The 15,874-nt window shown below is 38.8% G+C and overlaps 1 protein-coding gene across 1 annotated transcript; it reads right to left on the reverse strand.

The window, feature by feature from the left end:
* Positions 1-398: 398 nt before the first annotated feature.
* LOC121413539 (NLR family CARD domain-containing protein 4-like) lies at positions 399-14,469 on the reverse strand. The gene is made up of 10 exons (XM_041606385.1): positions 14,013-14,469; positions 9,603-9,865; positions 7,320-8,929; positions 6,740-6,901; positions 5,685-5,852; positions 4,548-4,721; positions 3,607-3,768; positions 2,943-3,325; positions 1,346-1,430; positions 399-602 (listed from the first exon to the last, which is right to left on the reverse strand). Exons 1-10 carry the CDS (start codon positions 14,069-14,071, stop codon positions 588-590), a joined length of 3,081 nt encoding a protein of 1,026 aa, XP_041462319.1. The 5' UTR covers positions 14,072-14,469; the 3' UTR covers positions 399-587.
* Positions 14,470-15,874: the final 1,405 nt, after the last annotated feature.

Below are 15,874 nucleotides of genomic sequence, written 5' to 3' on the forward strand. Positions count from 1 at the left end.
TTAGGTTTTTCGGAAAAGATATTTGTGGGAGCTTAATAATGTTAATTCCTACAGCAGAATAGCTTTGAGGTGGGTGCTGTCGACGGCGATTGTTTTGCCTCATCACCAGCACAAACATTCAAAACCATCAATATTCAACACCAAAATCATTCATTGTCCCTCGGATAGACAGGAAAGGAGAGTCAAAGGAAATTCATCAACAAATTTGAGTTCCGAATTTGAATTTGATAGCTAAATTTGGGTGAATCAATGGATGCATTCCTATTAAAGAAAATAGACAGAGACCAGACATAAATTGCAACTCTGCTAATTAATTGCAATAATTAGAGCATATCTAAAAGTGCTAATCCACATGGATTATGCGTTCAAGGCAATGAGATGAGGAAAGGAAAAAGTACCATGAGACTACTTCAGGTGTTAAAATGAATGGGCTATAGCTTTCTCTCATGTCACCCCATAGAGTACAACCATTAAAGGATATCAACATGAAGTACTGTTTATATCGATGAAATCTGTAGAGTCCATCACCAACACAGGAACCATGAAAGACAGCTCCATAATACTTGAGGTATCCGACATCCTATAGACTACATCTTTTCTCGCTGCATAAAAAATGAAAAGAAACATCCTATCAAACAGAGACATAAAGATATCTAGTTGTTAAGGTATACAATTTGGGGGAAAATAAAATAACTGTACATTTAGTTCGCTACAGTTTTATATATTTTTTTCTCATCCTAAAATTGATAAACAATGGCAGAAATGAAAAAAAATTAAGAGAGAAAGAAAACACAGAAAGTTTACAAACTCTTTAGTATAGTATAAAGTGTGTCCCAGAAAAAAGGACACTGTGATTCAGTGTAATCGTTTCCTATCATAATCATAGTTTTTCTCCATGAGATGTACACCAATAAAGAGAGATGTTTCCCCTCTTTCCTTTGAAGCCAATCTCAATGATCATAATACACTGATGACTGAGTTAGAACAATAGAAAGAGGTGCTAGTTAATTTTGATTTGCATGAGCAAGTTACAATTTTAAGTGAGTTTTTCTTGCTTTTTCTGCTATCTATTCAGGAAACAAAGTTCATAACTTAAATATCCATTTTGTCATCTTTCATATGAGACCTTGTGCATTAACACTTGGTCAGGAAAAACTTGCATGAAAACATACTCGATTTCTACTTATTCGACAGATCGTCGAATCACAAATATTAAATTTGGAAGGTGAAACCTCACATTTCATAGGAGCAAGGACTGAAACACATGTTTAGTTCAGACCTAACCTGGGCTAACTCAATTTACCACTACCTAGTTAATAATTAGTTAAATAGTTAATAATCTTACCACACCATGCTCCATAGAAACTGATATCTTCCCCCCTGGCTGGCAAAGTGTATCCATCCCATTGTCAGTGTGGCACTTGATGAACCTAGGTTTACGGACAATTGATAAAAAATAGTATTCACTTAAAGCTAAATGATAGTAGTTGCAGTAAAACACTGATTTCGTGAGAGTCTGTAAAACCAAGGTTAAGTATGACTATATCATCGTGGATCTAGATCTGGTACAGTTACATAAACTGAACTTTGTGAAATCATAAAATCTAAGCTGAAATACGATCACACTGAAGATCGCCAACACAGATAGGCACACGTGGGACAGTGTATTATTATTGCTGGAATAAAGACCCGACGGAAGTGACCGAATCTGCGCTTATTTTGCTTATTTCTCAGCAATTACACAATTTCTTCCAGAATCCTTTGGCACATATTTTTTATTCGTACAAACAGACACTTGGGTGGTCATTATATTAGATTCTGTAAAAAGTCATTTTGAGATCGTTACCAGAACTGGAATTTATCTTTAATATGAATATCAATGAATGTTAATAGAGGTGGAGGGTTGGTTGGAGAATGGAAGAGCCACTGAATTGTGCGATTAGAGAAAGGGAATACCAGGGATGGTTCCATGACATTTGCTCTGGCGACAATTTCTCTGATGTGAATTCTACACACTAATGGAATAGCGAACTACAACCCTGGATTTTACACTATACCCTATCCTAAACCTAACCGTAAAATGAAACCATATTGCAACCTGACCCAACACCTTAGACGAAAAAAGCCTGCAGCAATTGTCGCAGGAGTAAATCTTCTGTCACCACCAGGACTGCAGTGAGAGTGGGGTGAAATCTGGATAACTCACAAACTGATGACATATGTTAAAGGTATAAGATGAAATATCTGACAGGCAAAAACTCTGAAATCAGGTATATATATTGCATACATCAGCGCATTGGTCAGATTGATGTTATGCACAGAGGATGAACCGTTATCATTGTTGTTACACACATCCATGCTGGCATGCTAGCTTGACTAGAAGTCACATTTTATTCTTTGTGAGACATGCCCTGAAGACATCAAATTATTTTGTACTTCTTTTCCTAATATCTTTTGATTACTTGATTGTTTTAAGGGATACTTTGTAGCTGTAAGTTATGCTGTTCAATTGTTCATTAATGATTCTCATTTTGTAACCTTTGTGTCTTCTTTGAGGTCTGTAATTTAGATTTTTAATATGCAGCAAAAAAAATAATTCTCCTCCCCTTTCAAAATGACCACACACATCTTACTATCTACCACCCTTCCATCATTCCTAGTTCTAAGGACTGGAAAAGAAGTTCACATGGAGAAGTCTCGCACACCATCATCACGTCCTTTAACAGAACAATTCCAGAGAGGACATCTCAACTGGTAACGGTTTCCAAACAAGTACAGCACATCTCCCTTAGAAACAACCTTGCCAAAAGGCAAGTGTCCCCAACGGACACCTAACCAAACAGCAAACCTTTCCGGGACAACTGTCTGTCAAGGGTTTTCCAAAAACCTTGTCAGTTTATAGAGATAAATACAATTGACAAAGATCCCAAAGTTAAGGGTACCTGATGCTCTGGAGACTTGGATGACCCTTCAGCTGTTTGATGATCACCATGGACCTATGGTTTCCCAAGGAGATATGGGTGAGGACAAGTCGCTGCAGACCAGGGAATGATGACGTCACTGCCTCGCTGAAGCCATCAACATCCTGCAGTTCAGGATCACGGTTAGGCAACGCAGCCTGTACTTCAAGCTCTAAAAGCTCCGGTAAAGATGCCTTCTGCAAGATCTTTGCATCAACGGTCTTGCTGCAATGATATACAAAGGATGCAAGTCTTGGTTGGAAGGGAACAGGTTTATGCTTGCACCAAGAATTGATGGTCTTGTCATCAAGCGTGAGGATGAAGCCTTTCTGATGCCTCATCGACTGGTTTTCATCCTGGCCATTCTGAAATTAAAATATTTGGTTGGTTACTTTGTGATGAGATCGGTTTTGACAATAATGAATTTTTCTGACAAATTTTGTTTTGAATTTTGAAGAATTTGAAAAGTACACAACTTCTGTTTATATGACAATTTGGGTTAGACTGTGTCTTCCTCAATTTTAAAGTTCATGAAGAGCAAGATGGGGGAATAAATGTGAAGAATAATAGAAAGGTGAAGAAAGAAGACAAAGAGAAGGAATGAGTTTATAACAAATAAATTCATCAACTGTGAGTACTACATTACCTCTTGAGAAAGAGTGGAACAAATTGAAAAGAACCTGGGATGAAGTTCTGTTCCCTTGACAACGGCCAGACTGTTGAGACAAGGCATGGTATTCAAACAGATTGCAAGGTCATGAGATGGCTTCTCTGTGAGCTCCAAGTCAGATAGCATGACGACCTCAATCTGAAATCAATGATAAATATGACACCAATTAAAACAATAACATTACAAAAAAGAACATACTGTTCTATTACTACTATATGTATGACTGTTCCTATTATGACAAATACTATTACTACCACTACTACTAATGCCACCACAATTATTACCACAAATATTACTACTAATTATTTTACACCTACTCTTGACTACTACTTTTACTAGCAGTACTCCTACAACTTGCCATTACCATTATTATCTCCACTCTCAAATAACAGTCATTAACGTCTTCCTAGCAATATCCTCAATCACTACCATCATAATCACAATCATCACCCAGAATCATCATCATCTACAATCATCATCATCATCACCATCATCATCACCACCATCATCACCATCATCATCACCACCATCATCATCATCATCATCACCATTATCTTCACCACCATCATCACCATCATCATCACCACCATCATCATCATTATCATCACCATCATCATCACCACCATCATCATCACCACCATCATCATCATCACCACCATTATCTTTACCAACATCATCATCATTATTGCCATTGTCACCATCATCATAACCCACCACCACCATCATATTCTTCATCACCATCATTGCCACTATCACCACCACCATCATCGTCACCACCATCATCGTCACTATCATCGCCACTATCATCATCACCATCATCATCATCATCTTCATCATGACCACCATCATTGCCATTATCACCATCATCATCATCATCATAATCGTCATTGTCATCATCATCACCCATCATCATATACCTGGGTAGATGAAGCTTTGGCAGCAAGGTTGGTATAGAATTTATCATGAAGAACAGTCCATTCGGATAGGATGAGTTTCTTCAGGCTTGGCATTGAGCAAACTGCTTTAGCAAGATTCCCTGAAGTGACAGCTTCTGATTCAAGGTTCAAGTCAGCCAGATGAAGCTCACTGATCTGTAATGAAAGAAATAATGAAAATCATATCTAAGTTTGTTGAATTATTCAATAAAAAAAAGTTCTAAACATAATATTTTTACAATCTCTAGTCAATATCAGACTTGTTCCAGTGTAGTACAAAAGAGCTCAGCCAAAAAGTTTAGAACTATTTTGCTACAAAAGTTAATGAAATGTGAGATTAGTTTACTCCTAATTGTAAAAGCTATGGACACAATAGATCTGTGAGCACAAAATCTGTCAATGCAACTTTGACAAAAAATGATCCTGTCAAAATAATAGTCCAGAAGCCAGGGGGTCAGTCAACCCAGCTGGAAAGGTAAAAAAAATAGGGTGGAAAATTTTGATATTCATGAATAAAAACATATACTCACATGTACTAAACTTTAAAAAATGATTTCTTCAATTTGATTAACCAAGGCCTGCCACTCTTACATCTAATCAAACTTTGAATATTTTCAGTTTCCATTATTTGAATAATATTAGCTCCCAAGGACCTTTCTTGAGGTAGCAATGACTTTTGTAGTTTGATTTTTATATTTGGTCTCAAATCTCAATGACCTCTTATTAAATCTGCCTTAGCATTATAACTAGTCTTGGTCTGATCACTATCAAACTTTACTGTTTGTTTACTTGTTTGGTCTTATTTTTCTCTTTTCCCACAAATCATCTTACGACCAAGGTTGGATAGCCTTTGCTCTTATACACTGTACACTCCTACAATGATCAAATTAATCCTAGGCATGACATTGGAAGCTTCAATGACTGGCATTGCTGCCTCATAATTTTTTTTTTTTTTTTCATTTTTATGTCCCTCTTCATAATATACCATTTGTGCTGTGATATAGAAATGTCATGTGCCCAATGAAAATGCCACCTGACCCTTTCAAAATATAAAATATTAAGGCTTGCTTTTCATGTTTCCTCCATTTTCAGCCATGAAACGCAATATAGTATTACTACCTTAGCACGATGGGCTAGCTTCATCAACGTGGAGTAGAATTCTGCTTCAAATGTCACATGGTGGAGCATCAAGGATTCTAAGAGGGGCATGTCACACAAACCCTTGGCTAGATGGGATGATGATGATGGACACTTTATTGGCATGCCTTTGAGAGTGAAAGACTTGACCTGAATGGGGAAAAGAGATTTTTAACCAGACTTCATTTGATGATGAAGGTGATCTGATGATGAAGATGTTTGTGATGTAGGAGGTGAAATGGTAGCATGAAGATTGTGATGATTAAATATGATGATAATCATAACAATGATGATGAAGATGATGATGATGGCGAAGATGTTGATCAAAGTGGTGATGGTGATCGTGGTGGTGGTGTTAGGATGGTCATGGTAGTGATGAGATCATGATGATCATCACTATCACCATCATCATCATGGTAAAAATGATGGTAATGGTGATGATGGTGATGATGATGACTGATGAACATGGAGGCGTTGAAATTAAAGGACATAAATGATCATTTGATAAAGGTGGTAATGATCAAGAACAATGATGATGACGATGATGATGAATACCATGGTGACGACTCAATTATGACTATAGTGACAATCATCAATGGTGATGATGAGAAAGAATAGGAGGATGACAATGATAATAATTAGTGATGACAAATCCGTGGCCTGATTAGATGATCAAGAGGTCTCAATGAGAATACTTAGAGAGTGAGCCACTCACTAAATGAAACGAGAGATAAAAAATGTAAGGAGTTGGGATAAAACAAGAGAATGGGATGGTTGGACAAACTATAACTTCTTTCCAAATTAAACCTCAAAATTATTTGAGAAAGTTGTATTCTCTGGAAAAATGTTCAAGAGAGATAACAGTACATGTATATCAATCATCATCTAATTATCAACAATTCTGTCACAATATTTCTATGCAATTGCAATATCATGCAACCCACTTGTATACATGTACTTCCACATGTACAAGTGATGGAACCTAAACCATTCCATATGACCACTAACATCGTAAATATAAACTTTCTGTTGCTTACCTGAGAGTTTTTTGCCTCCGCTGCAAAGATCTCATAAAAGACTTCATGGAATGATGCTTTGTCAAGGTGAACTTTCTGAAGACTGGTGAGTGTACATACCTTGTCTGCAAGGTCGCTGGAAAGAGTGTAGCCATAGCGTCGTTCCAAGAAAACAGCACTTCTCTGCAAAAAAAGATTAAGTGGTAAATATGGATATAACCAGACCAATCATCTGGACTCGTCATCTATAATAACTTCCTGCTCAGAATCATATCTCCTGAACTCATTTCTTTGTGATAAATTTATTCGTATTCCATCGTAAACAATTTGATTGATGGCTAGGATAAGAAATTTGACTTGATCACGATCACTCCTTCTTAGGCATAAAGATACTCTGGAACCTGTTTATCTACCCTTTTCACTTTTCTCAAGATGAAATGATTAGCCAACCCCCTCCCCCATTTCACTTTGGTTTGGACACCTGGTTATCACGACTAGTGTACTAACATTGCCTTTGGTGGCCATAATTAGGATTCATGTAAGAACAAGCAGTTGGTCTATGGTGTCTTGCGCAAAATAAAATAATGAAAAGAACACTTACAAGATTCTTAAATGTGAAAAAGTACCCTGCAACAGTGTGAGCAGACATGGCATCATCAACCTTGAGTTCTTTAACCCGTGAGAGAGATGGGAACCTAGTCTCCACAACCTTGGCAACATCTTCACTAAAACTCTCAAAGACCACATCGACTATTAGCTTGTGAGGTGTTTTATCCACACATACAGTAGATCGCACAGACGACTGTTCAAGTTTGTTGACCAGGCCTGATGTGATATCAAGGGCTACCTTCTTCTCCTGGGCAGCAGCAAAGAATAGCAGGAATTTCATCTCATCCCTATTCTTGCTGAGGATTGTATTGAGCAGATCCTTGTACTCTAGGGGATTTGTCTTTTCTTGCTCTGCCAGGTGCAGACCCGCTAAGAATTCCTGAAAAAGTTTATGGGGAAAGAACACATTCCCCATCAAACATGGCCTCTTCCTCTCTGATTTACCAAGGCACTTTCTATCATTCGAAAGGAGGCCAACATCATATCCACATTGAAGAACTTGCTGACTGAATGTATCTTCAGGAAACACCATATCATTCTTCATAAGTCCCCTGAATGCCACTTCTGCTAGCTGGAGGAAATTCTTCTCAAGATCCCTCTTTAAATCCATTTTTTTTTCCTGACAGGAGCGTAGACTTAAATTCTTGCAGCGCTTGGCAAAGTAGCGGTCTTTCAAGAATTGAATGATCTCCTGGAAGAGTTGGGAGAAAGTTTTTAACTTTTGAACTGCCTCCCGCCGGTCTTCCTCTTCCCACAGATGACACAACATGGCACAGAAGATGGGATAGGGTGACATATTCTCAGCAATCAGGCTGCCCTTCTCCATGAACTTGACAAGGCTTTCAGCAGACTCTGGGGCTTCGCCAACATTGTTAAAGAACCGGAAGACAAACTCTTTCACATTCTCTCTTGTGAAGCCTTTGATTTCCACGAAGGCATAGCGCTTCCGCAGCTCGATGTCGTGCCGTATTTCGTTTGCTTTCCAAGGCCTGGAGGTGATGATGACGAAGCACTTCTTGTACTCCAGACATTTAAGGATCTTCAGAATAGAATCCGCACAGAGCTCAGCAAGCTCATCATAGCCGTCCAGGAGAATCAATACCTTCTCTTGATTCTTCTTGATGTAGTTATCCAATTGCATGGCGGTAACCTCATTATCAGGCAAATAATTCTGCTTTATTATCTCCCCGATGGTCTTCCCATCCTTCAATTCCCTGAGGCGAACCGGCAAGACCAGCTTGAACTCCTGAAAGTGGGTTTCTTCAATCCAATCATTGATGATTTTAGAGAGGAAGGTTGTTTTACCAACCCCAGCCTCCCCTTGCACCAGCACACGGCGGAGGAAGACATCATTAATCTTGTTACTTAGGATGTCTTCATAGTTCAGTGGCTTTGATTTGGATTTGGGGTCTTCACCAAGTAACACCAAGTTGGTGTAGATGAGATTTAGTGCTAGCAAGGTATCTGGATCCAGTGGTTTCGTCTGTACTTGGCACCATGCAATGGCATATTCTTCCATGAGGTCCTTCTTGCACTGGTCAATCTGCTCTTCGGTTGCCTCTTGCTGTATGTCATTGTTCAAAATCCTTGAGCAGTAGGCACCTATGGCAGACATGATCACATCAATAGTACATGAATTATCATTGCATCACACCTCAATGTATTTATAAGAATGTACACTTAGTGTGTGTATCAATGATACAACTGCTTGTGGAAATTTGGCATCCAATTACAGGACCAAGCCAAGAACATATGGTTCACCGACTACAAAATCACTCACATAATCAATCACAAAAAAAAAATCATTATCAAAAACTCTTCAATTCAAACAAACACATTAAATTAAGAGTTTTCTCAAGAGTGTGAGTGGGTTCTCCCCACCATCACCCCCCCCCCCCTCTCTCTCTCTTGACCTTGATCTCCATCTAGATGTATTTGTCAACATCAGTGAGTGTAGGTAAGTCAGCGGAAGGGATGATCGTATCATAGAATGCATTGAGAAAAAATGTTCCTGATAACATTTAAACATTACACACCAGTGCTTTCATTTTAGATTACTAATATCTTGATCACATTTGCTCTATGGTGGCCATGCGGCAAGCCAAAAACAGTCCTTTTATTAATTTTAATTCAAACCATCTACATGTAGTTGGACAAAAAAAAAGGTTAAAACAGCTGTTTTCGACTCGCCATAGAGCAAATGTGACCAAGGTATAAGTAACTTGCTCTAATTTATTGATAACATTACATGCAAGTTATTTTTCTTGTAGATTACCTTGCTCTATTTTATCCGCAAGATGACGGAGATGACTACCTTTGAGAGCCTCCACCAGCTTTGGTCTTCTCTCACATTCTATCGTGTCGCCAAACCAGCAGCATAACATGTCATAAGTGGCTCTTTCTTGAGAACCATTGTCTCTCAGAATATTCCTCAGCTTTGGGTCATGCAGACCCAGGTTAAGCCCTAGATTCGTGTAGTATTCATGGGACACTTCTTTGGCAAGGGCTGTGAGTTCCAAGTGAGAAACAGGAGGTAGCCTGAAAGAAAGTACAGTTTTTAGTTGATCAGGCGTCTGGAGATCATTTCATACAAGCTGTTCGTAGGTTAAGAGTGACTTCAAGAATGCCTGGCGATTCTTTCTTGTGGTAAATGTTAAGCACGTATACGAAAGGTTCACTAGTCGTTCTTCAAGCCGCTCCAACTTACAGATTTATGAAACACCCACCGTTTCATTAATACTTGCTACAGTCAGAAATGAACAAATTTTATAACAAATTTTCGATCAACCAATCAAGTTAAAGGATTTCAGTAGCTTTAAACATTGCATTGGTGACAAGTGGCCAGCGGAGCGCTGTCCAACAATTGCGTCTGCGCGAGCGCACCCAGTGTCTGTGCCGCCGAGCTATAGCTGCATGGACACTACACCAAAAGCTTCAGTCTCTGTATTTTGGTTGTTAATTCCACTGAACTGCGTTGGCAACACTCACCAATGGGGATGATAGTAAAATGTCAGAAATTGTTACATAAATCCCCAGAAACGATGGCTATTCCTGTCTACATGCATACGCACTCACATGCAGGCAAATCGTTCCAATCCAAGGACCCTCATAAATTTTCACAAACATTTGTAGTTCCGAAGCCTGTTCCAAAGCCCCTATTTTTTGTCTCACCCGCAGCACTTACATACCACTTTTGTGGTCATAACCCCCCCCCCGGATTGGCTGTCTCGGGCTGTCTTAGACATGAATATCGTCGTTTCTGGAGATTTATTTAACAATTTCTGACATTTTGCTATCATATGTATTGGTGAGTTGAACCAGAGCAGTTCAGCAGAACAACCAAAATACAGAGACTGAAGCTTTTGGTCTAGGGCTGTCTTACACCAAAAGCTTCGGTCTCTGTTATGTTGGTTGTTCTGCTGAAGTTAAAGTTACCTTCATTATCCTACCGACATCACAGAGCAGATCTTATCCAAGTGTTCCGAATAATTCAAGGGACCGACGATCTTGAGACTTCAAAATTCTTCAATTTCAATGAAGACTCCAGAACTAGACCAAACCAGAGCAAATACTCAAAAAAGACAAAATTCTTTCTCACATCCAGTATCTGAGTAGAATAACTTGCCAAATCAAGTAGTGAAGAGCACTTTCAAGTCAAATCTAGAGAAAACTTAGGAGCTCAAAGTTTAACCCTCACCAATCTTTTACTTGCCCATGCTCTCATTAATACCTTTACCTGCTGAAACCCACATCGCCATATAACCAGTACCAGTTTATTTTCCACTATACTGACTTCAAGAAATTAGAAGAGGGGCAAACAAGTTTTATAGGTAAAACTTTACGCCCACAATAAGGTATGTTAGGAATTCTGTTGGCTCCACTCACAAAATACAGAGACCAAAGTTCTACGAACTTCTAGCTTGATCTGTACAGGGACTCAATGTAGTCTTGAGGACGCAATGATGATGTTTTTTATATACTATACTTCTTCATCATTGACGTCTTGACACTGTAGCCATAGTCAGGGGCGGATCCAGCCTTCGCCAATAGGGGGGGGGCCCGGAATTTTTTTCAGCCATATTTCCCCGATCGGCCGCTCGAATATGATTTTTGCCGGGATTTTTTGTTTCTTTGAAGGGGTAGTCCTAATGGTCAATTTTTAGCCTTATTCTTATGGAACATAAATGTATAATACCATAACCCTTATTCATATAATGCGAGCGCGAAGCGCGAGCTAAATTTTTTAGAAATCTTATGTACTTTTTCCTAAAATTTTGAACATTCTGGGAAATGTTTGTCTTCCTGAAAAAAAAGATGTGTATGCAAGTTAATAATTACTACGAACGTAAAGAGTGAGCAGAAATGAAGTGATGGAAAAGGTACTGTTAAATACTTGCTTGCAATTAGCCATGAAGACGTTACACATTTTTAAAAATCAAAGAATGCGAGCGCGAAGCGCGAGCCGAAATTTTTTGACATTTTTACCTAAGGAATGAAAATTCTTAGCACTTTTTGTTTAACAGAATAGGTATATAATGAAACATGCAAGCACGAAGCGTGAGCAAAAAATTTCGAGATTTAGACCTACTGAACAAGACACTCTATTCAATTAGTTTTGTAAATCATGAAAAGGATGAGTAAGTGGGGATCTTCCTTACATTAATAATGCGAGCGCAGAGCGCGAGCAGAAATTTTTTGTATATGTTTTTAACTGCTCGAAATTGTACCTGTTATGGACTGCTTGCATTTAGCCATGAAGACGTTACATATTTCAACATTCAAATATTGCGAGCGCGAAGCGCGAGCTGAAAATTTTTGACCTTTTTTACCTGAATAATGGAAATGCTAAGCACTTTTTGTAATCTTGGAAGGACTCTAAGTATATAAACTAAACTTTATTGATGCGAGCACGAAGCGCGAGTGGAAAAATTCTGGACACTCTATTCATGTTTTGTAAATCATGAAAAGGATAAGGTTAGTTATTTATCCGCGAGCAGACACTTTTTGATATTGTGATCTGAAACTGGATAATGATTTAAATAGAGAACAATCTGCGTATCTGAATTAACGTGTGTTTTAGATTTCGACCTAGAATTTGGGTATTCTAAGTAGGGGAAGGCGGGGTAAGTTGAGCATAGGGGCAAGTTGAGCCACCAGCCCCAGGCCAATAATGAATGAGTCAGACATTGTGGTGGTGTCATGTATTGATGACCCATAGCATAACCCCTAACCCCACCACATTGTTTTCAACTTTGAAACAAAAAGTAGTTTTTTAGAGGGAAAAATATGAATTTCAGCCAAAAAAGTAAAAAAGAGTGTGAAATAGATAAGTGCTTTATAAACACACACATCTTTAAATATAATAAAGACATGATAACAACATTATTAGTCCAGGTATGGATCTTCATTCTTGTCATAGTCTTTTATATGATGGATGCATACTAAATGTGTGGATACAAAATTATCGCACTAAGTTCGCACTGGGGTAAGTTGAGCCAAACAGCATGGGGCAAGTTGAGCCATGGTAATTCCTATGGTAATGTATCTTAAAAAACAAACAAACCGTAAAAATCGATTGAAATGCTGGCTGAAAGGAGCAAATTTACATGACTGCTCTTTTCCTTTTAAAGAATGTTAGTATTTATAGAGAATTAGCAAGTGAAAAGACTTTAAACAAAAAATTGACATGCTGGTTCTCTGACAAGCGTGAAGTATGGTCAAAATAATTCTCCGAATAAATAGTTAAAACAGAAATCAAGCACTTACCACGATTATATGGATGAAGGTCTAACGAGTGGCAGTTTCCTGACATCTGGGCACAAACCGGAACCTCAAAAAAACGAAAAGTTCACTCCTACCCCAGTCTCGATCGGCCATTTTGTTACGATTCATAACAAAAATGGCTGATCGAGACGGGTCGGGGGTAGGAGAGAACTTTTCGTTTTTTTGAGGTTCCAGTTTGTGCCCAGATGTCAGAAAACTGCCACTCGTTAGACCTTCATCCATATAATCGTGGTAAGTGCTTGATTTCTGTTTTAACTATTTATTCGGAGAATTATTTTGACCATACTTCACGCTTGACAGGTGAGTATGCCAAATTACACGTAAGGTCCTGGGCTCCCGCCCGCGTGGAGTTCCCTGGGTTAGGCTGCCAGCTGTCTCAAACATTGTCTGCATTGCTGCTGCCTGGGAGCTAGACAGCTGGCAGCCGTCTGTTTCGAGGAGTTTTTTAAACATTTTTTTTATATTTCTCCTCGTACACAGACGGCTCGCTATCGTGCACCCACCATTAGGGGACTTGCAATGCAAAATCCCCCCGTCGGGGCTCTTCAATTTTTGTCCTTAATGAATAAAATTTTTGAAAATTAACGCGACCAAATTGCAAATTAATATTCCCTCTTGGCATTAATTGCAAAAAAACGGAGAAAATGAAGTTAAAAGGAACAAAAACAGTGATTTACCTCTGCTGTCGCGCAAATTCACTATCCCGTTTTATCCGATGTTAAGTACATAAACATATGGCCATTGCGTCCCCTGTACAGATCGCGCTAGAACTTCGGTCTCTGTATTTAGTGAGTGAAGCCAACGGAGTTCAGCTGAACAACCAACATAACAGAGACCGAAGCTTTTGGTCTACCTGGGAGCTAGACTCGATCTGGACAGTTAGTTTTGAGAAATTACTTACCCCATGGTCATGGTGAGGCCAACGCCAGAGATGCTCTCTGAATCTCGATCTCCCACCATCTAAAATCATACAAAGAGAACTTGACTCTTGAGAAGATTGACACGCCTGTACGCCCGGCTGGGCTGGGCTCGGGCCTAGCCTGGGTGTGGTCGGCCAAGGCAGCTCAACAAAGACTAGCGCAAGTTAGTTCTCTGCGCAAGTTGGTCCTCCGAGTCTGACTCTGCATTGTTGTGTTGACACACGTCACACGATAAAACGAAGACCAAAACTTAGGCTTTAATCTAATTAGCCGTAAGAATCGACTTTCTACATGTTCTAGATACTAAGTACTAAAGTTAGATGCAAAACCGGCTCCTACAAAACTACGTCGAAGATCAAGATACAAAGCATCAAGCAGCATGTGCGCTGCAGCATGCACTGTATTGAAAATCATAATAGTAAATTGAACTGAAGTGAAGTAACGAAACTCAAAACAAATCATTCGCGCGCTAAATTCGCATATGGGCATGCGCTGACGTCATAAAAGTGGGGAATCCCCAAGTAAGCAAGATTTTGTTTATGGTATCAAAATACCTTTTTAGCAGGCAGAGTTCGAAGTATAGAATAAACCTCTAGTCACATATTAAAAAAAATGTTATTGTTGTTGTTTGTTGTTGATATTATCGTCGTCAAAATTTATGCTGCTATTTCAGCAGCTAGGGTTAATGTTCAATTTGAGTTCTTCACAAATTTACAAGAGTATAGGAAATATTTTGGGAAGTGAAGGTCAATCAGCTAACTTGATAAAAGCGAGCACCACGAGTTACTTGCTGTCGATATCGGGACATTGAACAAAGCATTTGGATGAGCAGAATCTCAGCATTGGGGGAAGATGAGATGTCCTAGCTATTTTTGTAACATTCAACAAATATGAAATTTACAAATGATTTCCCTTTCCAGGTCACAATCAATCTTTATTTTTCTTTCGATTAATTTTAGCACAACATACAGGTTTCATTGGCGGCTATTGAATAATAATAATGATAAGGAGACTCAGTTAAATGGCATACCGCACTCAACGTGGATAGAGAGCACGTTGAGTTTCTAAAATTCTGTTTATTTGTAACCAAATTTGGAACCTAGACTTACAAAATGCGATGAAATTATGAAGAATCATATGTGCATTCAAATTATTACTCCCTCACGGCTGAGGTGTGATAGTTCAGTTGGTATATAGAGCAAACCGGTGGCACGGAATCACTAGCAAGGCATTTGTCCTCATTACCAAGTCTCTCGGGGGGGGGGGCATTAAGCCTTCAGTCCTCTGGCTGCTTGCTAACAATTAAGCACTCATCATACTTTCTTAGCTTCTCAGAACAATACACACCAACATCATTATACAATGGAGATATACAGTGGCATAAAAAAGGGGGCACATCAGCTCAGCGTATGGTGCTCATTTTCTGTATTACAAAACAAGTGAACGCAAAATATTGACTTTTAAAAATTGAAAATATAATTTTGCAATAGATTTTCATACAATCAAAACTATATTACACTACCATCCTTTTCCATTTCTTATAAGCATTTTCTCCTTTCATTGCCTTGGTCGTAAAACTTTCCGCTAGGGGCAAGTCTCCATCTTGCTCCAATCTATATACCACGGTGGAGGTGTATATGGTCCATCCTGAAAAAATGAATTTACTAAATTGGGGAAATCAAACATGCGGAATGCTAAAAATTTAACGTCAAATAATAAAACCTAAGACACATTCAAGTTCTTCTTAATTCCACAAAACCGTTAGCTCTACGTAGCTGCAAGACCCATGACCTCTGAATGGGATGAGAAACATTCCCATTTTGAGCTCTTATACCTTGGTTTA

This window comes from Lytechinus variegatus, chromosome 4, assembly GCF_018143015.1.
Source record: "Lytechinus variegatus isolate NC3 chromosome 4, Lvar_3.0, whole genome shotgun sequence".
Taxonomy (NCBI): Eukaryota; Metazoa; Echinodermata; class Echinoidea; order Temnopleuroida; family Toxopneustidae; genus Lytechinus; species Lytechinus variegatus.